The sequence below is a fragment of the Pungitius pungitius genome, chromosome 2 (assembly GCF_949316345.1).
Source record: "Pungitius pungitius chromosome 2, fPunPun2.1, whole genome shotgun sequence".
In the NCBI taxonomy this organism is placed as follows: domain Eukaryota; kingdom Metazoa; phylum Chordata; class Actinopteri; order Perciformes; family Gasterosteidae; genus Pungitius; species Pungitius pungitius.
Window position 1 is genome coordinate 3,459,238 of NC_084901.1, and position 25,242 is coordinate 3,484,479.

At 47.3% G+C, this 25,242-nt stretch overlaps 1 protein-coding gene across 2 annotated transcripts; it reads right to left on the reverse strand.

Annotated features, from left to right (window-relative positions):
- Positions 1–24,407, reverse strand: apaf1 (apoptotic peptidase activating factor 1). Of its 2 annotated transcripts, none has more exons than XM_037460214.2 (27): positions 24,265–24,407; positions 23,222–23,403; positions 22,482–22,671; positions 22,146–22,343; positions 21,766–21,955; positions 21,364–21,476; positions 21,097–21,228; positions 20,547–20,785; positions 20,151–20,318; positions 19,922–20,053; positions 19,716–19,829; positions 19,335–19,519; positions 19,011–19,137; positions 18,765–18,890; positions 18,520–18,660; positions 18,240–18,365; positions 17,989–18,135; positions 17,260–17,388; positions 16,989–17,114; positions 16,330–16,449; positions 16,095–16,220; positions 13,852–13,977; positions 12,990–13,112; positions 12,772–12,897; positions 11,544–11,669; positions 10,208–10,354; positions 1–927 (listed from the first exon to the last, which is right to left on the reverse strand). In XM_037460214.2, the coding sequence occupies exons 2-27, from the start codon at positions 23,363–23,365 to the stop codon at positions 781–783; spliced, it is 3,768 nt and encodes a 1,255-aa protein (XP_037316111.1). In that variant the 5' UTR covers positions 23,366–23,403; positions 24,265–24,407; the 3' UTR covers positions 1–780. The 2 variants fall into 2 exon arrangements, with proteins under 2 accessions (XP_037316111.1, XP_037316112.1); XM_037460215.2 differs by lacking the exon at positions 24,265–24,407 and adding an exon at positions 24,046–24,141.
- Between the last annotated feature and the right edge of the window lie 835 nt (positions 24,408–25,242).

The window sequence follows — 25,242 nt, forward strand, 5'->3', positions numbered from 1 at the left end:
TAAAAGCTCTCAGTTAATGCAGCACTAAAAGTGCTCTTAAACATTAGCAAGGGCAAACATCATTAAAAATCACATACAGAAACCATCTGATGAAAGGTACAAATCAATTTGGCTGTACAGATAGAGTTGCCAGCTGTCAAAAGATTATTCAATTTCAAAATCCTGATTTTTAAAAGTTAATGTTATTTCTTTTTTAAATGTTTGTTCTAAATGCACCATCACCTCAGTCTATGCTGATGGCTCGAAAAAGGCAAAAGCCATGTGCACAGAACATACACGCCCTCCAGTATTTACATTAAGATTGAGGCTGCAGTGTAAATAAAAGGCCCAGAACTGTTTATAGAACGCACCCACAAGATGATCCCTCAAACACAAAGATGGAAGTTCTATAACATCACAGCATAAACGCGTCAAATGCACTTCATTATTTCTAATGGAGCAACGGACGTACAGTACTCGATATCACAAATCGCATGCAATAATGTTCTGATGCCACATTGATTAACGACTATTGTTCACATTTATCTTTCCCCTGTTGACATTAATGATTTAAAGGCCTGAACGTACCAAAACGCTGCATGTTGCTTTGCTCGCATTCAGAGAGAGAAAAAAGCTCAACTTTTGCATCTCCTGTCTTCACCTTAAGACTCCTTGAGCTGCGATTGTTTGACCATCCTTCCAGCAGTTGATCAGTATTTCATTTGCAGCTGGTGGTATCTGGTAAAGTCAAGTTAGCGGAGTAAGGAGTGCAAAGAAATGTAGGTCTCGGGCAGCAGTGTCTCACACCACCCGCTGCAGGATGTAGAGGATGCCGATGCTGTCGATGGTGACGAAGGTGGAGAAGTCGGATGAGACGTGGATCCTCTTCAACGCCGTCCCCGTGGTAAAGAAGGTCTGCAGGGCCTCGCCCGTCTCCACGTCCCACCACTGCACAACAGACGGAGACACAAAGACGGAGTGACGCAGTGTGGTTGGTGAAGGAAAACCGTGTTAGTGAGCTTTAGCGGTGCATCTGGTTAGTGGACCCTTGATGCTAAGCTAACCGGCTGTTGCGTCACATTTGCCACCATGGAACTCTCATTGTAAATAAGACCTTTTTTGTCCTACAAGTGAAGCTGGACTAAGCTGTTTTGAAGCTTTTCGACCAAACAATTCTCCAATAAAGAAGGACACTGTTGCTAACGAGGGATCTCAACATCTCATGTGTATGAGTGACATGTTGCCCTCTTCTTCCCGCCCCCTGGTTCCTGCTGCACTCTCATTGGACACCGGTTGTCCGAGATGCTCTAACTTTCAGCACAACGTTTTGGGGCTGTGATAAAAATCAAACACGACCTCGTTGGTCCACAGTGACGAGCACACGCGGCATTTATACGACTTAGAGCTGTGGGCAAAGACAGGAAGACAGAAACTGACTAAGAGCTTCATATCTGCCGCCAAGGAGACCATGATATATTTAATAGTATTATATTGCCAGACACAAAAACACACCCTCAGGCTCCCTCAAACTCGCACGCACACGCACACACACACACACACACACAACAACCCCACCAGTTTCCCTGAGTGATTCCGTTTAATCTCGGTTTAAAGATGACATTTTCCATTGAAGCTCCATCGCAGTGGGATGAATCATCAAAGACATATCAAGTCAATCATTTATTCTGGCGTGTGTGTGTGTGTTTGCGTGCGCATATTCAACTCTGACAATGACCATAATAACTCAAAAATGTCCCTCTTCCATCAAACCAAAAAGACAAAGACAACACGAGTTTAATATTGTCGTCTGTTCTTGTTTCCGAAGCTCAAGTGGCTCTGCGAGTGTGCGAAAGAAAGCAGGCCAACTCCTCAGTCTCTCGACAGACAGGCCGACATAGAGAGAAGGTGGCGGCAACAGATGCGTAGCTTACAGAACAATCCTCTCACACACACACACACCCCTTTCTACAACATTAAAATGGAGGGCTAATTTGCATATCCCCGATATGGCAGCAAAATAAAATAAAATATGCAACTGCTCCACTGGCGGCGCGAGGGCTTCGCTGCTAATCTTGCGTCCTACTCACAAATGATGGCAACGCAGAACTAAAAAGAAACATGGAAGGGGTGTAAACTAGATCAAAGGGAACCATAAAGAGTTGAGCTCTTTTCTGGTTTGACATCTCAGGTCAGAGAACCAACATAAACCTGGATCAATGGGCCCGTTGACACACAGGTATTAACGGTCTCTCTCCGCTCGACCTGGACTCGAGTCCTTGGCAGGATGTACCGTTAATGTACACAGCACCTCGGGCTCACCTGGACATGAAGTCACATGGACTAAATGTATACAAATGTGTTGGATCACACCCTGTGACGATCCCTGGACTCACAGCGCGAGGTCTGGGAAGCGAGCGAGATGCAGAACAAGGGCTCGGTGCTCATTCATCTTACCACGGCTGGGCCATTTGTCCGCTTCCCTTAACTCGTATCAACTCAAACATTGAAAAACGGGGCACCGGAGCACTTTGTCGCCCTGTGGGATGTGCAATCTGTGCAAAAAGATCCCGTCAAATCCGGGCATCACGCAGAGTGCCGTTGAAACGCCGAGGTTCTGCAGCAGCGACGACATCAGAGAAGCTAAAGAAAAAAAAATCAAGCGCTGACAATCTGTTCTTCAAGGTCGCAGATCAACACCCACAGCATCACGTCGGCCTCCGCTTTAGATTAATGATTTTTTTGGGGCTTAATAAAGACAAATGGATCAGTAATTCTTGTAGGTTGAATAAACAGAGCATCAAAGACAGAGAAATATAAAAAAAATTTGTACACGTTGTTAAATATCGAGTCAGTCGTTGCTTATTTTGTCCACAGGTGAAGAGTGAGAGACACACATGACACAAGGTACGAGGTGAGATTGATAGAAAGAGAGCAGGTATCACAAGAAGGAACGAGGCGCTCGGTTGAAGCAGAATCGCCTTTGAATGCAAGGAAAAGATGGCTGCTGCCCCGCCAAAACAAAACGACAGCCGAGACCAAGTAATAAAGCTCAGATGCCTGCGTGCACGAATACGGAAATAAACCGCCGAACAGACGAGGCGAGACGAGGGAGAGAACAAGTGGAGTCGAAGAACAACAACAACAACACTGAATGGTGAAACCCTGGGACAAAAGCGGATAGAACTCTGTAAGCCCAACGCGCTTATGGAAAAGGGCTTAGCGGAGCGCTGCAGACGATGCAGAATAAATGTTCGAGAGCGGCGGTTTGGCTCGACGGAGGCGAACAGAAAGTGTGACAACGGCGTCAGATTGAGACCGCCACGGGGACCCGACCGGACGCCATAAACGTGAGACGGTTTTTGGTTTGATGGTGGAGAAAGAAAAAGGGGGGAAAATGAAGGTGCACGTGGGAGAGAAGTAAAAGACAGCAAAGTCAGATCAAAGCTGTTAACATAAAAAAAAAAAAAAAAAAAAACGATTCATCATGACAACAGCTACACATACGATACTCTAATTTTCCATAAGGTTCCATCTCTCTTTTGGGAATACGCAGCAGTGAGTGTGTGTGTGTGTGTGAGTGTGTGTGTGTCTGAGGCCACATCCGCCGAGCAGATGGCTGATGTGCTTATATCAACACCATCACTGTGGCGATGCTGAGTTATGGGTGTGGGGGTGTGGGGGGGGGGGGGGGGGGGGGGGGGAGCTAGTGTTGCTTAGCGCTAAGATGCTAAGTGACCGTACAGTTGTGTTGGAGAAGACGACACGAAGACCGGCTTGTTTACTGTGTGTGCGTCTGTGTGACTGTTTTGGTCTTTGAACACGGTGGAATGAATTTGAACCCACGATAACGTCACAATATCTATTTTTCGTCCCGGTGACCCCCGTCGGGGGCGGATCCAACGCGTGGAATGTACTCCCAAGAATATCGATGCTAACGTACGTCGCCGGCGTCGGTGGGAGCGCAGGGGGGGGGGGCGGGGGGGGGCAGAACCCACCGGTCGCTGAGCTCTTATCTACGAAGCCACACCGCTCTGCGTGTTCAGATAAGCGTCCTCACACACACACACACACACACACACACACAGGGACACACACACACACACACACACACACACACACACACACACACACACACACACACACACACACACACACACACACACACACACACACACACACACACACACACACACCAACCCACCCCCCCCCCCCCGCTGAAGCCAAAATCGGTCTGCTTATGGGCCGCGCTTACAGACCACGCGTGTTCCTTGTGAGGGTCCGGAGAGATGCTTCAGGTGTGGAAGTAATTCATCTTCCTGCTACATAAATAGCTTGATACGGAGTCCCAGGGGGGGGGGGGGGGGGGGATACGGGAGGCACAGTTTCTACACCCGATAGAGAATTCCTCCGCCAGCAGGAGGCTCACAAACGGATGGAGGGAGATTAAAGAAAGCGGGGGGGAAAACCGCTGGAGTGGAGTCGGGCGATTTTGTTGGGCCACCTCCATTTCAGAGAGGAAAGCTGCAGGGGGGGTTAGAGTGTGTGTGTGTGTGTGTGTGTGTGTGTGACCAGGCCAAGAGTGTTGCTGAGAGGGAAACAGTGCAACACTCAGGTTGAATTATTCATCCGAGGTTCTAGCCACTGAAATATTGATGCTCACATAATCCTCTGTACATCTCTCGCTCTCTCTCGCTCTCTCTCTCTCTCTGAGGTCGTTCCACCCTCCATTCACTCTCTCACACATCGTGTGTCACACAGAGGAAGAGCAGTAAGAAAGAAAGCTGAGAGATAGCGAGAGACATCGTAGGAGAAAAGGAAATTTAAAAAAAAACTGAGCGGTTGGGGAAGAGTGGATCAATATAAAATAAATGGAGTGAGTGAGAAACAGGAGGCAACAAGGAAGAAAAAGAACACAAAGCACACATTATTGAGCTCGTTCACATTGACAAGTTGTTGTGACTTGGAGATAACCGCGTTCAATTACATTACATAATGTACAGAGTGTATTAATGAGAAAAACTGAAATAATCATTCATAACATGCAGGTGGTTGCACTCCCTTTGAACGAATATCCACTTTTCTTCAGTAAATGGCTTCTCCGCCTTCTTGTCGGAGGGTTAGGGCGGTTAGCTTAGCATAAAGACTGGAAACGGGGGGTAACGGCTAGCCCGGCAGTGTAAATACACAAACTCCATCCTCCACCATCCATCCGCTCGGGCCTCGTTTTCGTCTCATCACACACGGCGGAACCTCTTCTGCAGCCGGGGAGACAATTAACCCCGGCTTAACGAGCAAATGCAAGGGACGGGGGGGGGCGGGGGGGGGGGGGGGGGGGGACACACACAATCACCTCCCAGAGACGGATAAATATTTCACCAGCCTGTGTTTGCAGCGCGAGCTACAAGCAAAAGAGCGGAAACCAAGTGAGGAAGGTTGGAATACGTCTCTGGAATGAGAAAAAGAAAAAAGGACGTCCGTGAGGGGGGGGGGGAGCGGGGGGGGCCTAGGTATTTTTAGAGGCAGGTCTTGCCGCTGCGCCGGAGCAGCACTGCGGGGCGCTTTACTTTACTTTAGTTCTGAAACAGCCTGACGGAGGATCAAGAATTGAACGGAAAAAAAAGTGCAAAACGTGAGCCCGAAACGACGCAGCCTCCTGCCTCACCCTCCTCCCCCCCCAGAAACGACAAGCAGCAAAATCACCCAAGAGGTGGATGTTCATGTTGCTACGCAAATCATCAGTCATTGATGTGATGTGGCCAGGAAGCTTTCTTCAGAGACGCAGCTTGAACATTAAAAAGAGGAAAAAATAGACAGAAGTCAAGACGGCTCCTGGGTTGAAACAAGAACTGACGCAGCTATTAATAAAGTTCATCAATAGGCTATTTTTAAAAGCGTCCCGCGTTCTATTCTGAGCGTTATTATTTGCTCTGCGGAGAGGAGGAGGGGTAACGGCGTCTGTTAGCCATGGAGAACGCCATTGCCCCCAGCGGCAGGGTTCTCACCCTCCGCTAATGAACCAATGACTCATCATAAATGTGTAGTTGAGTGAATGCCCTGTACAGTGTGTAAGGTGTAGCAGCTCAATGAGGAAAGGACATACGACACAACTTGTGTACAGATGGTCCTGTTCTTTGTTCTGATGCTGCAAAAAAAAAAAAGGATATTTGTTGCGCACACATTGCCTGTAGGGTTGTTATTTCTCAATAAAAGGCTGGAAAGAACTTCTGGACTTCTGGAGCGCAACTATCCTAAAAAAAAAAAAAGAGAGGCAAGTGAAACCCTACTGTAGCCTGGGGGGGGGGGATTGGAGACACATTCCCTCGTGGCTTAATCAGTCTCATTATACAAGGCTGCTCGATGCCTCCTTCATCCCTCGGAGAGGCTGATGTCCGTCACCCTCCGTCCTGCTGACTGTAAGGTCTTCACGTTTGACAGATTCTCCGTCCATCGAAACTTGAAGGGAAGGTCAACGCAACCTTCATTTCATCACAGGCTCGACTTTGACATGTGCTGAAGTGACGGCTGGCAGGAAAAGGCCTCGTTAGGATGTGCTTAAATCGAGAGAGAGAGAGAGAGAGGACCGCTGGGCTAAAGAAATCACCAGTGGTCGATAATAGCTTTAATATAAAACCCACAGTACAAAGCAAGCTTTTTTTCACATGCAGCTGTGTGCTCATTTAAGCGGGTCGAGTCCTAACGGCAAAGAAAACGCAGGAAGAGAGAAATGCAGGCGTGAAGCGGGAAAGAGGCTGAAATCTGGTGGGAGACGGGAGAGTAGAGAACGAAAGCCAGGGGAGCGTAAGAGGGTCTGATAAAAGGTGAAATTGTGTTTCTTCCCATCTACTCCCTGTCGGGCGTCGGCTGATAAGCGATGTCTGACAACACTGGCGGCAGGGGGGGACGACTGTCATCCCAAACACTCCATCAATGTGTGTGTGCGTGTGTGTGTGTCTCTGTGTGTGCGCTACAAATCCAGTTAAGAGTTGAAATGGTCTAAACTGGGTTTATCATTGATGAAGCTACAGCTCATGTTTTTGTTGTTGTTGTTTTTTTTACTATGGAGCATTGTTCTTAGCGTGCTGCTGTCCCGGATGCACATTGCTGGAAAAAGGGGCAAAAGGGCACTGAAGGAAATGTACAAAACGTCCCCACTCGCTAGAAGAGGTCAACTGGGCAAAGTTAAAACTGACAGGAATGATGTACTTTGACCTTGTGTCGACACCCACTGACAGCAAAGATTCTGCACCCAGAAGACGTCTATTATGGGAGGGGGGGAGGGGTGGGGGAGGGGAAATCGCCTTGTTGAAAGCTTGCCCCGCCTGACAATGCAGCAGCGCACGCACACACACACACACACAGCGCTGTTCTCTTTGAACTGACGTACAGACCCCCCCCCCCCTCCAATGAGGCACGCTGCAGCAAAAGAGTACTGAAGTGTAAATAATGTAATTATATTTCCTACAGCCTCTGAGAGACCAGGTACAGTCAGCGGTATCACACGTTTTCACGCATCTTTGCTGGAAACCTCTCATCCCAGAAGGAGGTGTCATTTTGAAAATGAAGTGCCAAAATACCTCTATGACTGGAATTTGTCCATTAAGTTTTCCCAGCAGACATGGCGTCGACAGAATTACTGCCCGAATATTATGCTTTTTACGACGACGCCTCTGGTCAGGACGGCGTTACCTACGGCAACGTGGGGGGGCTAACCAACAGGGATTCAGGTGGAATCACAACACGCTAACAAGCTCAGGTAAAGGACTTCTCTCCCTGATTTTAGGCCTCATGCCTCCGATGTTGGAAACGTGTCAGTATGTGCGCGGCGTGAATTACTCGGTGCAGTCGGGACGAGCCTTTTCACACCAGCCGCCTCCCCCTCGCGTCACGACGCGGTGACAGATCGCCTCGCGGCCATTTGGGGAGCGCATTCGCAAGTGCCTGCGTGCAGAGGCCAGGTGAGAGACAGGTACAGCGTTTCCTGGCAGGGCTCAGGGGTTTAGAAGAGGAGGATTGGAGCCCATGCAGGCCTCGCAACTGCACGCTGCTTTTAATTACACTCTCACCATTCACGGAAAGGGGAGGGGGGGGGGGGGGGCAGGGGGGGAAAGAGTCTTCGAGATGATTAAGGAAAGAGTGTTGACAGAAACTAGAAAAGACAGAAATGGAAAGAGGTACAGTAAACAGCTTATTGGTTTATCTATTTCTTTTTTATTTTGAACGCGACTTACTAGTCTACAAGTTTTGTGGTAAAAACCGATTTCAAACTTTCTACTAAAATAGAACATAAAAAGTTGGTCCCACACACAAAATCTTTTATGGCATTCAAGCCAAACTTCAATACCAATCCGTCTGCATCCATGATCCAAATGCACATTTAATACAATCCCACTGATCCTCCGTAATGAAATCCCTGCCTCGCACCAGCTGAGGAGGAATACAAACCAACCCCCCCAACCCCCCCCCCCCCCCTCACGACGACCGGCAGACGAATGCCGCGCTCTGGAGACTGACTGAATAAATCACGGCTCGCTGTAATTATTGTTCAGACGTGGGTATATATTTCATGGCACTGGTGTTCTTCATCCACATTTATACGAGCGCGGCCTTCTATCTTCATTGTCTCATCACGTACTGGGAAAAACACGGAGCAGCCGTGGGAATGAAAGAAGATTCATTTCTTAAAATATCAACTTAGTGACAAGTCTGTTTAAAATGTCGCGTTTGAGCGCAGAAACGCTTAAATATGAAAGATATGAAACCGGAGATTCTCCCGGGCGAAAATCACATCTCCGTCCGTCCGACACGTGGAGCTGTTTAATCAACCAATCACAGCGCGGGGGGGGGGGAAAGGAGAAAGCCGGGGCAATGGAGTCGTTGGAGCGATTCGTTACCGTGTGATGCAACAGAAGAAAAACAAAGCTGATCAGCCCCCCCCCTCCTCCTGAGCCCCCCCCTCCTCCTCCCACTACAAGCTAATCGCCGGCTTCATACTTAACGGGTGGTGTTAATTGTTCCATCTTACTCAAAGCAAATAAAGAACTGAAGCTGCAGGGAATTCTTTGAATGATTACATTTTTGGACCCCATTCGGCTGAAAGCCTCGATAATCTTTGTTGCTTCACATTGATTTGAGTGCGACCTTATGCTCTTTGCTGTTCTCCCTTCTCACACATGATGTCATGCTGTCTCGTGTTCTTTCTAGCACCTCGTCTGTCTTTCTAATAGCCCACAGTTTGGTTTTCTGAAAATATGAACCTTAACCCCGATGCGTGTTTAAATAAACGTGTATTTTAAACTCGGTGACGTGGTTGCTGTGCGTTTTTGTAGCTCAACGGTTACACATCGGGCGACCCACACAGGCAAGTATAAACAAAGGCGTGCGTGTACGAAACAACCGACCACACCCACACACACACACACACACACACACACACAATCAGAAGTAATCGGAGACATAAGGCCTCATCGATCAGAAGCGCTCTCCCTGGAGGATTACATCACTGCCGGCAAATAGCCAATCAGAGCCCGGCTGAGTGTGTCCGCTCCGTGAACCCATCGCCGGTAAAAGGGAAGGTAATGAGACCCCCCCCCCCGCCCCCTTCCACACTATTGTGGTCACGTCACACAGAGGCATTTTTCATCAACCCCCTCAGGTATTTAGTGTTTTTGCAATAGTCTTGTAGTGTAACAATGGTGCATGTTGGTGGCTTTTTCAGTTTTTTTTACGGAGACACATCTCGCTCGGCTCTGCCCCTCACAATGTGCACGATGAATTTGAAGGGATTGTGCTGCACAACTTTGGAGATGACTTCTTGTTCGCTGTGTATTCTGAAGTTTGAGTGTGGGCAGGAAGAGGAACAGAGAATTTAGGTGCCAAATACCAGTCTGTTGCATAATATATTACTTTTATTCTGCTGTAGTGGATTCAACATTGTCAGAAGACAAAAACTACTTAAAATCTATTGTTTGTGTGTGTTCTATACTTTTAGCCTTTATTTATGCATCTTCTATTTATATTTTATATTTCTAGCACGGACTTTTGGCCCCCCATGTTGTGCTTCACTGTTGATTCTTGATTAAATCGTTAAATCTCAAATAACAGATTTAAAAAAAAAAAGCAAAAAAAGGTGATTATAGCACTTTCAAAAGGACTCATTTCCGTGCGTGCACACAGCCGAGACGGACCTTGAGCTGCTGCAGCAGGAGCCCGATCGCGTGCGTCTGCGTACCTTGATGTAGCCGCCAGTGGAGACCAGGAGGGCGTCGTCCGGGGAGAAGTGCAGGTCGGTCACCCAGCCTCCGTGGAGCGAGTCCATGGCGTCCTTTCCGTCACGCGAGCAGATCCTCAGCAAGGAGCCCTCCGCCACGCTCCACAGCTGTGACGGACAGCCAAACACAAGAAAAGGGATAATTCGATTATTTGGGATTCACGTTAACTAGGAGTTAACAGGTGTTGGCATAAAGGATGCTCTCTGGCGTCAGATGTGACTCAAAACCCCATGCTTAGGTCACATGATTAGGACTAAACGCCATCTGCTTATGAAGGTCATGATATTTTGCTTGACAAATTTTGATTTCTTAAAAAAAAAGAAGAAAAGAAAAAGCTCAAGGGGAACCTTCGCGCTCAATAAATTGACGACGAGGAGCATTGCTGCAAAGATGCAGCACGCCATGTCGATTGCAGCTGTTACGCAACTGTCCACATGCCACATTTGACAATGACACATCACACGTCTGGCTATATTTAACACTTGGCGTGCTTTTGCGCGGAATGACTCACATTTGTTTCCATAGAAACAGGGGTGAGATTTTTAGTGTGGTTTATGTAATTGGATCTGATGGGTTCGTCCGTTTGCCGGCTAATGGAGCCGCTCAGCTCCGAGGCCACCGGGGGGGGGTGGGGGGGGGAATTAACCCCTTGATGTCTGCAGGCTGACGGTGTGCTGAATCCTCTCTGCTTCTCCCCCAGTCAACCTTGTCTCTTAGTGTGTATGTGTGTGTGTGTGTGTGTGTGTGTGTTTGCTGCCGATTTAAAAGCCTGCGGGAACCAACTTGGCAGCCGAGCCGTCTCCTTCCCCTCCCACTGTCAAGACGTCTCCTCCTCTTCCGGCGCTCTTCATCACAACCTCCTCACACACACACACACACACAGCCTGCACCTCCTGCAGCTCCCGCTCCCCCAGAAGGATCCCTGCCTCCTTTCATCCCCGCCACTTGCTGCAGCCTTCACGGTGCGCTGGTAAGCGCTTTCCCTCAACGAGTGATGAGGTGTAATTACGGGCTGAATCTCTGGAATAAATGTTGGCTGCTGTAATTGAGTTTTTGTATGTTGCATTATCAAATGTCATCGTTTCGTACCAGTAAACAACACAGATGAGAGTACCTCGAGGTAGAAATGCAGCACAAGCCGAATACGGCAGTAAGAAATGGAAAGGTTAAAAGGCAGAACGAGATGGGTTTTTTTTTTTTTTTAATAAAAGGTTGACACTCAAAAAGCATCCTGAACACAGAAAATAAGAATGCACGTTGCACTTCATAACCGAGAGGGGTCATTTCCGTACGCACCCGGATCTCCCCGTTGTCGTCTCCTGTCGCGAGGCGCCGGCCGTCCCAGGAGAAGCGGCAGCTTCGGACACAGTCTTGGTGGCCGCTCAAGGTGTGGACACACTCCCAGGACTCACTGTGCCACAGCTACAAGGGGGCGGAGAGGCATTGAGAAGACCGAAAGCAGAAATCAGTGCATGACGTACACATAATGGGTTATTGCAAACAAACAATCTGCTGTGTTGGATACACATGGCAAAAAAACTAATGTGAGTGAGTAACTCCCCTTGGATCGAGTGTAATTATAAATGCCAACACAGCGGTATATAATTGAATAACAGGTAATAACTAACTGAATAGCTACGAATAGGAGTTAAAAATAATGCTAAATGCGAATGTTGTTTCAGTTGTGCATCATAATGACAAAGCTGTTAATGACTTCTCTCTCTCACGCTGTTCAGCTCCTCTCACTTTGATTTTTTTCTCCCTTTACTTTTGGTCCCTCATCCGTCGTTTCTCTCTCTCTTTGCCCCCCCCCCCCCGGCGTTGATCGCATCCTGCGTCGCACAGAAAATAACACGGCTCATAGTTAGACACCTCATTTGGCAGCCGGCTAACTACGTCTGCACACGCAGTCCCATTCTTCTGAAGGTCAGCGGAGAAAGAAAGATAGAAAGAAAGAGGAGGAGGTGGGTGGAGACACTCTCGGCTTCTGCCCTTTTACCTCCAGATAGATGGAGACCAGGGACTTTGTGCTTGTGTGTGTTTTGAGCCAACAAAAGCCACTGCTCGGACCATGTGACTGGCAGCTAACCAGCCATACAACACACACACACACACCTCAATTATCATCTTTTCCAAATCCATAAAACACACATTCTCTCTCTCTCGCTCTACCATCCTTTTGGCAGCCGCCAGAGAGCCTCTGAAGCTGAACATTTAGGAGCAAGGGGGGACATCTGGGGGGGGGGGGGGGGGGTGTTGAACAAGGTTTTTCTCTTTTAGAACTTTGAGTGAGGAAGTTAAAGTCAGTCCAAAGTCAGTGTGGAGGAAGGACGGACAGACCGACCGACCTGCAGCTCAGGCCTAATCTCAGAGGTCCCCCGCATCCCCCACAGCACGAGCGCAGTCCCAGATATCGCGTCCGCGTGTATGCGCCGCAGTAATGAGCTCGGGCCCAAACAGATGTATCTTGTCCCAGGAGTGTATGTGTGTGTGTGTGTGTGTGTGTGTGTGTGAACTGTTGAACCTTAGCGGTGCTGTCGGCAGAGGTGGTGGCGAAGAGGCGCCCGTCGGGCGACACGCGACAGGACAGGATGGCTCCCCGGTGAGCCTCGATGTCCCGCAGCTTCTCTCCACGGTCTACGTCCCACATCTTCAGAGTGGTCGAGGGAAAGAAAGTCGTTATTTGAAGCTGTTGACTGTATGCTGAGTCTGTGTCAGTGTCAGTGTGAGAGAGAGATTCACCTTGACAGTGCCATCAAAGGACCAGGACAGCAGTTTGGTGTCACCGGGGAGCGGAGAGAAGCATCTGACCTGCTCCTTGTGACCCTGCAGTACTCTGCACTCCCCAGACTGCCACCTCCACACCTACAGGGGGCAACAACATCAGTGTGGTTACATCTGTTTACATTCTGTGTCTGCGTCAACATCTAAAAACACACACACACACACACACACACACACACACACACACACACATACACACACACATACACTTCTATTTCCCGGGCGATTTGAGCAGCGGCTGGAATAAGAATAGCAATGGCGCAGGTCGGCCGCCGCTTGAATTCGGAACAAGGTGCTGCGTCGTCAGGAGAGTGATGGGAGCGCTGCAGTGGAAGGTCTGTCGGCGGAAAGGACGAAGGTGCAGGAGGAGGAGGAGGAGATGAGAAGTAAGCGGAATTGAGCAACAGAGCATGAATGGTGGGGGTTGACGGACCGTAACGGTACACACACACACACACAAGAGATGAAGCGCAAAGAGAGGCGAAACGGAAGGAAAGGAGACAAAAGAGGAAGGGGGGGTGAAGAATGAAGAGTCAAAAAAAAGCAGAGGGGGGGAGGTAAACCCCGCTGAGTGGGCAGTTTTACTCAAGGTGAGGAATAAAAATAATCAATCGCGGGGAAAAAAAATGACAGCCGGTTATGGCAGGAGGTGAAAGATCACACCAGAAATTAGGCCAAAAAAGACTGGAAAGACAGCAAGGATGAGGATGACGAATGGGAGGAAACGGGAAAACCGAGCAGAAAAGAGGGAGTTTCGTGGGGTGTGTGTGTGTGTGTGTGTGTGGGGGGGGGGGGGGTGGGGGGGGTGTTTAGTCTTTACCCTTATGGTGGTGTCCTCGGAGGACGTGAGGAGGGTTTGGCCGCTCTGGCCGAACCGGCAGTGAAGCACCGTCTTGGTGTGTCCGAGCAGCGTAGCTAGGAGCCTCCCAGAGGGCACCTCCAAAACCTGGGGGGGGGGGGTGGGGGGGGGGGGGGGACCACAAACATTTAGCACCCCAGCCGGCAATACAGCCAGGCAACAGGCTCTGTGATGAAAAGTTACCAAAAAGTTATCGCAATGTATTCCTGAGGGAAAAGACATGAATGGGTTTAGCCAAACGAGAGTCACGCGATGAGGGAGACAGCTGGAGTGCTGCTGCTGCTGATGAGCAGATCAGAAATAGAAGCGGGAGGGAAAAAAAGTGTTGAGCTTTGAGCCCGACCGTTCGGTCCGTCTCTGAACGACCTCTAAAAAGGTCAACTGGATGGCCGCTGGAAGGCTTTAGATAGCTACTTGGTAGGGTTCCAGGGCGGTTTGTGGCCAAATAAATGGATTATTTAGGTGTTCTAGAAGCAGGGGGGGGGGGGGGGCTTCAGGGATGGCTGGTTGCTCATCTCAGAGCTGGCCTCAATGTTTGAGCAGAAAGAAATTCAATATTACCAAAAAAGCCCACAATGACATAACAAGGTAGCCTGTTTGAGGAATAACTCCGGACATCATTTTGATGGTTAATAATAAACGGCCCGATTTAACAAAGGAGGCACAAAGCTCCAATCTTTTGGCCATGAAATTAAGATTCTGGACATTAATAACATGCACAGGATGAATTATCGTGACTTTAGCGATAGCTTTACTTTCAATTTAGCGCCATATCGTGACACGGCATTGTGAGCATGTTAGCATTAGCCAGTAGCATTAGCGGAAGAATTTATAAGTTTATAATAAGTGTTGTAAAATATCAGACGTTCGTTGGAGGAGAATAATATCTAGAACTATATATGAATAATGTTTCTGGCTGTGGGCTTCCAAATATTTATGAGTGCTATCAATGATTTCTACTTATTAATATCAAAAAGCGCTAATTAGGGTATTATGAGGGGACACGTGGTTAAAGATTAAAAGTGTAATTATAAAACTATTGTGCAGAACCTCAATCAAAGCCTCACATTTTTCTCATTATTAAACTTGAAAAATTTCATAGTGATGTAAAAAACTAATCAAAATACCACAAACATGTACAATGTTTTGATTATAAAAATATTTAAAAAAACTAAATAAGCACCTGCAGTTTTGAAAAGTACAACACAGAGACACACATTGCTTCTACCAACCACTAAAATATTTAACATCTCGGGAGGGTTGAAATGTCAGAACGGAAGAGTCGTCAGGAGCATTTTACACAACACAGGTGTGTGTTATTTGGGGCGATTCCCGAGACGCACACACACACACACACATGCACTTTTCCAATCATAAAGAATTGCACAGTAACTTTCTCGGTTGACGAAATTCAACTTATTTTTAAGGGAAAAGGAGGAGAGCAGTGGAACAGATCCGTGGCGCCCTCTGGTGTTTGGGGACGACAACAGAAACATCTGTGTGGACGCAACGACAAGTTGTATCCAAAACTAAAAAAAGTTTTCATAATGCCTGAAAATATTAACATAATTACAACAAATCTTATTTTCAAAATAAAGAGAGGGGCGATATTCTCAAAATACACCACCGACCTTAAATATAAAAAAAAAGGCTTACGTACATTTTCTGTGCATCAAGGATTGCACTATTTTTCAATGCTCTTTTTTTGTCTTTTAAGTTTTAAGAACTCTGATTTCTAATGGAGTCGTTCTCCTTCAAGCCCTCTTGCCTGCTAATCCTCACCTCTCATATCGCTGCGGCCAGGAGGACAGTTGTAATTAAAACAAGGAGCTCCTGCATGCATTACGACTGCAGGACTTTTTTATTTCATTAGAGAAGTCCCTGCTGCGCGGCGCCGGCCCGGCTGCTGCAAGGACACCTCGGGGGGACAGTGTGCATATGTGCGGGAGTTCTTACAGATGTCTGGCATGAAAAGAATAGAGGTAAAAGAACCGGAACAACGCATCCTCACTCAAACACACACACACACACACACACACAAAACGCAACTAAATCCACCTCTTCGGAAAACTACGGTGGCTTTCAGGTCACATACAGTTTTTTTTTTTAGAAGGGCCCGTAGAGTTTGGTCCGCTCTGGGCTACCGTAGAAACACGGACAAACATTGTCTTTTCAGCTTCAGCACCAGGTGCCTGGGTGTCTACCTGCACGGTGCCATCTTCCTGGCCCAGCGCCACAGCAGAGGGCTGCTTGCACATGCACGTGCACCGGATCCTGGACGGCTTCTCCTCCGACTGGAACAGCACGGATCCCGTCCGGCCGTCGCGTACCTGACACACACACACACACACACACACACACACACACACACACACTTCTATGACACCAAATTATTTTAAACGTCTCCGGTGCCTTTTACAATATTCTCCTCCATCTCACCTGCAGTCGGTTGCAGTTGTCTGCAGCTGACACAATGATTTCTTCGTCGTTGAAGAGAACGTCGGAGTCTCTTTTCAGGCAGATGGCCGAGGTGGTGTGCACCTTCTTCGTCTCCCATAACTACGAGAAACAGACAGAAAAGCGACAATGCGTCCTTAATGACTTATTTGTAACTCCACTTTTAATTACAATCATTTTATTTAGTTACCTATTCTTTTATTTTGTAATTCTATAATAGTAATACTGTTGTTAAACAAAAAGCGATACAAGCCAAGTAACACAGTCTATCCCATAATGTCCAAACAAACAAATTGGGTTCAGATCATTTTAGGACAAATCAATTCATAACCCATGTTTAAATTACCTCAATAACAGAGACAAAAGCCTGCTCCAGAACTCCAGCATTTCATTTTCTTTCATAGCACGTCAAACAGTGGTCTGTTATTTTTTTTCTCCATTGTGGCCTTAAACTGTTTGCATGCACTGCGCTGAAACCGAACAGCTGGCAAAGAGAGAGAGCAGCGAGTCAACCTGTGACGTCCACGCCCGGCGTCGATTTCGCGAGCGGTAATTAGAACATCACGGACGGCAGCTGTGGAAGGAAAGCTGGTGCGCTAATGGCGACACGCGGCGCACGGCGCCCACCGAGGCGGTCTTACCCGGACAGTCTGGTCGGCGGAGCAGGAGAGCAGCTGTGAGCCGTCAGGAGAGAACTGGACCCGATGCACCCAACTCAGGTGACCACTGCAGTCCGCCATCTTCTTGTTGGCCTCCAGGTCCCATAGCTGTAACGCACACACACACACACACACACACAATGCTGCACATCTATTCAACCTCATATTATCATCCTCTCCAGTAGGGAGAGTTCAGCAACGCATAAAACGGGTCAGAAAGATTGTAACATGAGTTGTGAGGTATGTCCCGTACCTCCACGGCGTAGTTTGAGAACGCGATTGCCAGCAGGTTACTGGTGGGACAGGCGTGACAGTATTGCACCGTGCTCAGACGATTCGTTCTGATCTCCAGCAACATGTCCGCCGTCTCCACGTCAAACACCTGAGAAACGCGCAGGAAAAAAAAGACACAACAAGTCAGACCGGTGTCATGTCAGGACACAGCGTTATGTAACAAGGAGATGATTATACTCGTTTAGAAATGAGCCCGACCAGTACCAGCTGTTTGGGGCCAATGTCATTATGTTAATAAATCTAACAGATACATACACATCTCTACGGTTGAAAAGCACTTTCTGTAAGTCGCTTTGGATAAAAGCGTCAGCTAAATGGCTTGTAATGTAACGTAAAGACACACTTGTCGGTGCCCCCTGGTGGACAAACTATGTAATGGCAGAAATGTTTCCAAATGACCTCAAATATATCTTTGTCCTTTTTGTATTGCAATCTATCAATGCCAACATAGTGCATACATCAGCTGATAATATCAGACCCGCCAAAGTAAAGGTTAGAACAGTGTGTATTTAACAAGTTTCTATTGACTTTTAATGGCCAATAAAAAGTATCGTCTTGCGCAAATCAGCAACATTGATGGTCTTGAGCTTCCTTTCCCTTTAATGTCAAACTACTACTACAAACTACTCTGTAAAAGCTTAGGTTTTAATTAAAGGGGACGAAAGTGAAACGCGTGACCAACGCTCACCAGAGCAGCGTTCCTGGCTGCACATATGATGCGTTTTCCGTCAGCCGTCCAGGTGCTGCACTTGACGAGGACCTCTTCCTCGCTCTCCGCAAACGCGGCTCTCACGTTGATGGTCTTCCACTCGTTGGCAGGCGACACGTGGAACAGCTGCACAGAAAGAACACAGCCGCGCGGTTAGTTACGCGCCCAAATACCTGCTCGATCGGGGGAGGTGGGGGTCTTTGGAAGTAGCTTGCTTCATGCGGGGTCACCTTTACGGTGCCGTCGTTGGAGGACGTGGACAGGTGCTTGTCATCGGGGGAGAAACAGCAGTGGTTGACCGGCTCAGAGTGGCCAAACATGGTGTTCTGTGACGACGGCTTGTTGAGGTTCCACAGCTGCAGGAAGAGATGGGGATGGGTCAAGAGGAAGAGGGCAACCACATCTTTCAGTTAGGTTGGTGGTGCAATGTGCAAAGAAGGGGGCATTCCACTCACTGAGGGGAAGAAAAAAAACATCAAGATTTTAAAAGCAGCAAACACTGTTGCCTACCTTGGTATTCATGTACTCGTCGTTGGAGCAGGTGGCTAGCAGGAGGCGTCGCGGCGAGTTGGTAAACTGACAGTGGTTGACCTGCTCCTGGTGCTCCTCCTCAAAGACCCGGAGCAGCATGGCTCTCTCCACGTTCCACACCTGCGGGAAGGGAAGCGCGGCGTCAGGGACGCTGCGAAAGGAATGCCGGAGTTTGTGTGTCCTTTGCTTGCACGTTGCTGCGAACAAGTCACTTGCGGGCTGACCTTGACTTTCCTGTCGCTGGAGCAGGTCGCTAGGAGACGGTCGTCGGGGGAGAAGGCACAGCAGAGCACCTCGTCGTCATGGGCCTGGATCTCCATGAGCTTCTCACCCGAGGTGCTTTTGAACACCTGAGTGTGAAAGAAGTGACTACTTGTTGTACTGTACAGTAAAAGTATCAGCAATTTGGAGAACAACAAAATGCAATAAAAGTGGATCGCTCCCCATATTTCGCCGTCATGATTGGATACCTTGAGTGTCTTGCTGGCTCCACTGGAGGCAATCTTGGCTCCGTCTTGGGAGAAGCAGGCGGAGTAGATGGAGCCCTGGTGGGGGTGGATCACCAGTCGGGACAGACTCTCTACACTGCCCTTGTTCCTGTGAAAAATACACAAATTTAACGGAATTGAATTAGCTTTCCTCTCAATAGAGCTGCAGGAATCTACACAACCCAGTTGGCAATAACCATGTTATCCATAAACTGACAAGGCCTATGCGTCACTTAAATTTGAACTTCATTATACGAACATCCACACATTGGAAAACCCCAGTAAAATATGCCCTTGCTTGCTTACAGCCACTCAAAGTAGAGCCCCCCCGTTGTGGCCCGGTCGCGTGCCTGCAGCAGGGCCTGTCTGTAGACCTCGGATGTGTGCGGCTGAGACAGAGCCAGCTGCACCACGTCAGGGAACGGACGCTGCTCCAGGTGGTGGCCGTTCAGAGAGAGGAACTCCTGGAATTGACTCCGCGTCTCAGAGTTCTAGCATGAGCATGTTACAAAGACAAGAAACTCATCAAGGTTCAGCTTCAAACCTCACCTTTCGATATTTGGATGAAGGAGAAGGTGTGTGTTTGTGTGTGTGTGTGTGTGTGTGTCTCCCCCCTCACCGCTTATAATGTAAATTATTCAATGTCACCACATTCGCTTCATACACAAAGTTCTGCTGTCAGCTGACCTCTTTGTCCAGAATGGGTCCATACTCCACATAGTCATTGATGAGGTAAGCCGGACCCATCAACTGGGCCTTGGTGCTGACCCAGTCCAGGGAAAACATGAGCGAGTACAGCTCCTGGTGAGGGAGGGACACAGAATGAGACAATATTATTATAATATTATAAGAATTGTACGCAGCAGCTGTGCAACCGGGTTTGGTGGTGATACCTGGAAGAGGTTGGCTTTGGCCATGTGATAGGTCAGGAATCTGATCCAGTAGAGACATTCCTCATCTCCTGAGGTGGAGTGGGCATCTTTGTAGTGCTGCTGGTACTTAAGCACCACCTTATTGTGGAGACTCTGAAACACACACACACACGCATATGAATGTGTGTCAGCCAGCTAAAATATTTAAATTTAACGGTTTTAGCTTATGTTGGGTTGCATCCAAACTCACCTCGATCTGGGTGCGATTCTGCTCCACCAGGAAGTCCAGCTGGAGGTCATGGAGGTAGTACAGGTAGGGTTTATTGTGACTGTCCACGAATAGCAGAGACTTGTTGACAAACTCCTCGAGAATGTCCTCCACCTCCTCCGTCTCCAGGTCCCACAGAACAGACAGCACCTGGAGGGAGGAAGTGAAGGTCCATTTCCTTCATTTTAAGTTTGATGAAAAAGCATTATGGCAATACGTGTCCTGCATAATCAACACGCATGTTCGCTTTTTGCAATTTAAAACCAAAGACACACTTTTGTGAGCATGTGTCAAGGCCAGCAGGACCGTATACAACAATAAAGAACAGCAGTTTAGGAAATCATGGGTGCGAACATTGCGTTTGTTGTGCAGCCAAACCTTTGCAGGGACTTTGGTGTCCTTCTCCAGCACAGTGAGGTCCTTGTAGAATTCCCGATGTTCGTCGGGTAGGACTTCGATGCTCGCTGCCATGGCTTGGTCCAGGGCGTCGTAGTCGTAAGACGATGACTTCCTTATTCGCTTGAACTGCTTCTGCTGCAACTGGCCGAGGTAGTAGCGCCAGCGGTCGGGTCTCTCTCGCAGTAGAGCCCCGATCAGGGACACCACCAGTGGGGAACCTGAGACGGGGGGGGGGGCACACAGAGAATCAGAAATGTGCGTGTTACCGGCACCATGTGTGAGCAAAATTCAAAGCCCCGTGATGGAAAAGAAAGCAAGAGGACAACGTGCGAATGTTTGATGAGGCTGTTAAAAGGTCGTTTCGATTTCAGATATTTGCGAATGCAGAATTTAATCAGGTCTTCGTTTTTGGTTTTCACAATCAAATATTTTAACGGTGTACAGCAAATTACAAATGTAAAAACATCTGGAATATACATTTTTTTAGAGAATTATGGCTAGCAGATAAAGAATGCTTCATTTTACAGACCTTTGCATTCTCTAACAATGCTGCGAGCCTCCTCGGGAAGTCCCTGGGGTTTGGTTTTAGTGTACAGGGCAAGTATCTCCAGTCCCTTGTTTTCATCCAGGCCACTTTCCACTTCCACCTCGTATCTGGAGCCTACAAGATGGAAGGTGAAGCACATACGGTCTTGTATAAAATGTTTTTGGTTTAATTGGTTTAATTTAATTTGGTTCAAGTGTGCATGTGTTCGGGGTTGAGAGTGAAAACAGAAAACAGGGCACACACACACACCACTGACAGAGTCAGCAAGGCTTCTGTTTCTGGTGGTCAAAAGTATCCGGCAGTGGAGATCAAACGCCTTCAGCACTGAGCTGTCCCAGATGTCATCCAGAATCAGGAGGGATCTGAAGGAACATCCGAAAAGGTTGAGTGATCAGAGACATGGAAACTGTGAAACAATGTTTAGCTTTGTAATGCTATTGAACATTTATTGCTGCCTTATTATTCTTAATTTATCTCGGTATTGGAAGAAATTTCAAGAAAAGGTTGTTTCTGTTTACGGTTCTCCACAATGCTTTTTGTTTTGTATTTATTTACCCATTAGTCTGGCATTTCAGCCCAAACTGAACAACCTTCATATGAATCTAAAAAAAGAACACAAAGCTGATCCTGTCGATCTGAACATAAAGCCACCTTGGATATCTGCGCAGCATGAGGAAGCGCAGACGCTCCTTGGCCTCGTCCAGAGAGTTGGGGGGGCGGTGGAGGGGCTGGGAGTCAAAGCTCTGCTCCAGACGGAAACACAATGACTGGATCTTCACCAGCAAGTCTGGTTTGTCCAGCTGGCCGATGGACAACCAGTGGATTCCGCCGGGAAAGCAATCTGCAAGATGGAGGAAAGGGAGAGGGGAGAAAATGTAAGTGAGTCAAGAAGAAGCTACAGAGAACAAACAACCAAGCAAACACTTTGAGATTGTAACTTTTGTTGATGTGTTCTTATTCCACAGTTTCAAGGTTTGGTATGCCGACGATAGCCCGTGTTGGGAAGAGTCAGCCGGTGAAAGGCTTCTCACCTTCAATGAGTCCATGGTGTCTTGCCGCCTCAGCAGCCAGGACGGATTTGCCCGAGCCGGCCATGCCGAAGACGGTGACCCAGCCGGGCTCCTTCTGCAGCCGGTAGAGTTTCTCCCTGACGCGGTTCACGAGCTCTGGTCTGCTGACAAACACCACCGGCCTCTGTGGGACGCCCCCCTCGCTGAGCACTGTCTGCACTGTTAAGACAAACCGAAAAGATTAAAACGACAGCATCAAGACAATAGGAGGGAGAATAGTCCATTGACAAGTGTTTTTTTTTAAATCTCAGCATGTTTTGAACAACATTAGTATTGTGCACCGCTCCCCCTTCTCACCGTAAGGCGTGCAGCAATCAGCGGAGCGCTTGTGACCCTCGGGTAACCCGTGGGGAAGGTCACGAAAAAGCAGATTGGCCAAATCGTTGTAGCCCTCCTTGACCATTGCATTGTAGAAGGAGATGTAGGCACGGTTGTCCTTGCTGAGCAGCAGGGCGAGCAGAGCCACGGCCTGATCCTTCCTGGTGGGCTGGGGAGGTGGGGGACAGAGAGAGAGACAGAGACATATTAGAGATTAGGCATTCATAGATAACTAAAGAACTCTCATGAGTTGTTGCAAACATGTATGACTTGCCATACTTAAAACAGGAAGATTTCAAATAAATTATATTATAATATATTATTATAAAATATTATTATCTCTATAATCCCTAAATCAATATAAGCTGGTGATGGTCAAAGACAATACATAGAATCAGGAGTAGGGGGGCAAAGGTCAGTGCCACATAATCCAGAGAGCAGATTAAATATCCGTATGATTCTTGGTTCGAGATGACAGGGATGTAAATTTTACTGCTACTTCTATTTCCGCAGGAGCAAATGTGTAGTCTGTTGATGTGTCAGCTTAGCAAGAAAAGGTAATGCCAGGTAATTGCTGAAAAATAGAAAAAGGCGTGAATCAAGAGGACTCGGACTACGTGGACATCGGCAAAGCCCAAGACGAGGAAAGGCCCAGAGGACCAGATTCTGGAAGTTAGATTATGAAACTAAGTCAGCAAAAAATCATGAATGAGTCTCACCTGGTTCTTTATCCTCTCCTCCTCGTCCACAGTCAGCACGCCGTCACTGACCATGTGGTCCATCAGGTAGGGGGGCTTGATGTCGTCCTCCAGCCGGTGGCGATAGCGCATCAGACAGCTCCGCGCCGCTTCCTCCAACGCCATCGCTACACGACACGTCGATCATGCAGGATCCTGTTTTACTGCACAGCAATAAGGGAGGTGTAGCATATAATGAGTTCTGCTACCCTACTTCTGTCTTTTTTGGAGTTAAATCTAGTTTCATACAGTAAAGTTCATCCTCAACCAACTTGTAGAAGCATTGCTCAACCCACAACACCTTTGTGTTATGCTGAGTCAGGAAAGGGATTTCCCCAAAATTGCCGCCACACATTTACAATGTCATTGCATGATGTCATATTTTTTATCCTAACATGGTCGTGTAGGCCTGATGTGTAGATCATCAGACTTTCCTGATAATTATATACATACTGAGAAGCTGTTACTGTATTGATAATCAACACATATGCAAGTTGCCTACCTACATGACAAACAGCACCGAAATAAGCAAACGTGTGAGCACACTGTTATTTGAAGAGGACCCAGAAGATGTTGAAAGTGAAACAAAAAGAGATGGTCAAAAGGTAACAGAGCCTTACCAAGGTACAACTCTTCAATACAGAAGCGACATTTCAAAAAGTCTCAGTGATATTTTGTTCCAAAGTAGTTAATTCAAAGTCTGGATAGCTTACCGAACTGGTTAGTATAACTTTTATCGGATCATTTCTCCTGAAGAGGATCAATAAAATTGATTTAATAAAATTATAGGAATAAAATACACCTACTTTCAAACAGTTCAGCAGGCTAGGTCACTCAATGTGAAACTGCGTGAGTTACATTCTGCAAGTCAGGGCTAGACTTCGGTTAGCTGTTACTTCTGTTATCTGCTTTCATTCACCTCCGACAGACTGACGCACTCAACTGACTTTAATACTTGACGTTATCTCGTCAAGTTCACTTCTCACACCTGACATGCTGGAGAATGAGACAAAGAAAGTACTTACAAATATCCTTTTTTTCCCACTGCCGCGAAAGGTGTACGTTGAACTGTATATTGATTTACGTTTTTAAAAGTCCAGTGTATGAAGAAGGAATTTATTTCTCTCTGAACGTTGTACTACACGCCCAATTTTGAAAGAAGAGCTTCCTGGTTCTCAACAAAAACAACTACCCCGCTGAGAAGCAGCCAATTGCGTGGCAAGCTTTGAACCATGTGACTGGTGAGGTCACGCACTTCGCGGATTTGTAGCTAGGCAAACTCGTGGTGCTTTCAAGTTCTCCTCCTCTGCTCGTAAATAGGTGCGTTTGCTCATTGCTTTCGCCTTTTTCGCTTGAGCTCAAACCGTTACTCATGTGTAACTAGTCTAACCAAAAATCATTGTCTACGGTATTATTTAAATCTAAATTCGTGAGACACACACACGCTTTCCGTCATTTAAATGTCCATTATTTGTGTGTGACTACAGTATATTGTAAAGTTACTGCACTACCTTGAAGCTAACATTACTGCCTGGTGACAGCACGAATTGAGAGCGTGTTGTTTATTCCGCAGTATAGTGTTGCACTGATGCCATTATATGTGTACAAATATATGAGCACTCCGTGCACTATTGAGCCAAATTGGAATGCAGTCTCTGAAGGCATTTCTACAATTCCAGTGCTTTTTTGTTCAACTGTCTCCCTTATTTAAATTTGAGTCTGTGCTTTGTCTTTTCTGGCAACTAGTGAAGTCTGTAATGTCTCGCTACTAAGATGATTTAATCAGACACCTGTATTTAAAGAACATTATGACAGCCCCACATCCTGCTACCTTGTGTTGGTAACCCTCCCAATTATTCTCATTGAACGTTTATAAACATTAGAGTTCACATACTGTTAATACACATATTTGATGGTCGATGCGTAGAATAAGTGCAGTTCATTTTTTGCGTCTTGGTTGTGCACTTCATGATGTGTATGAAAAGAATAGTAAAATCTGATAA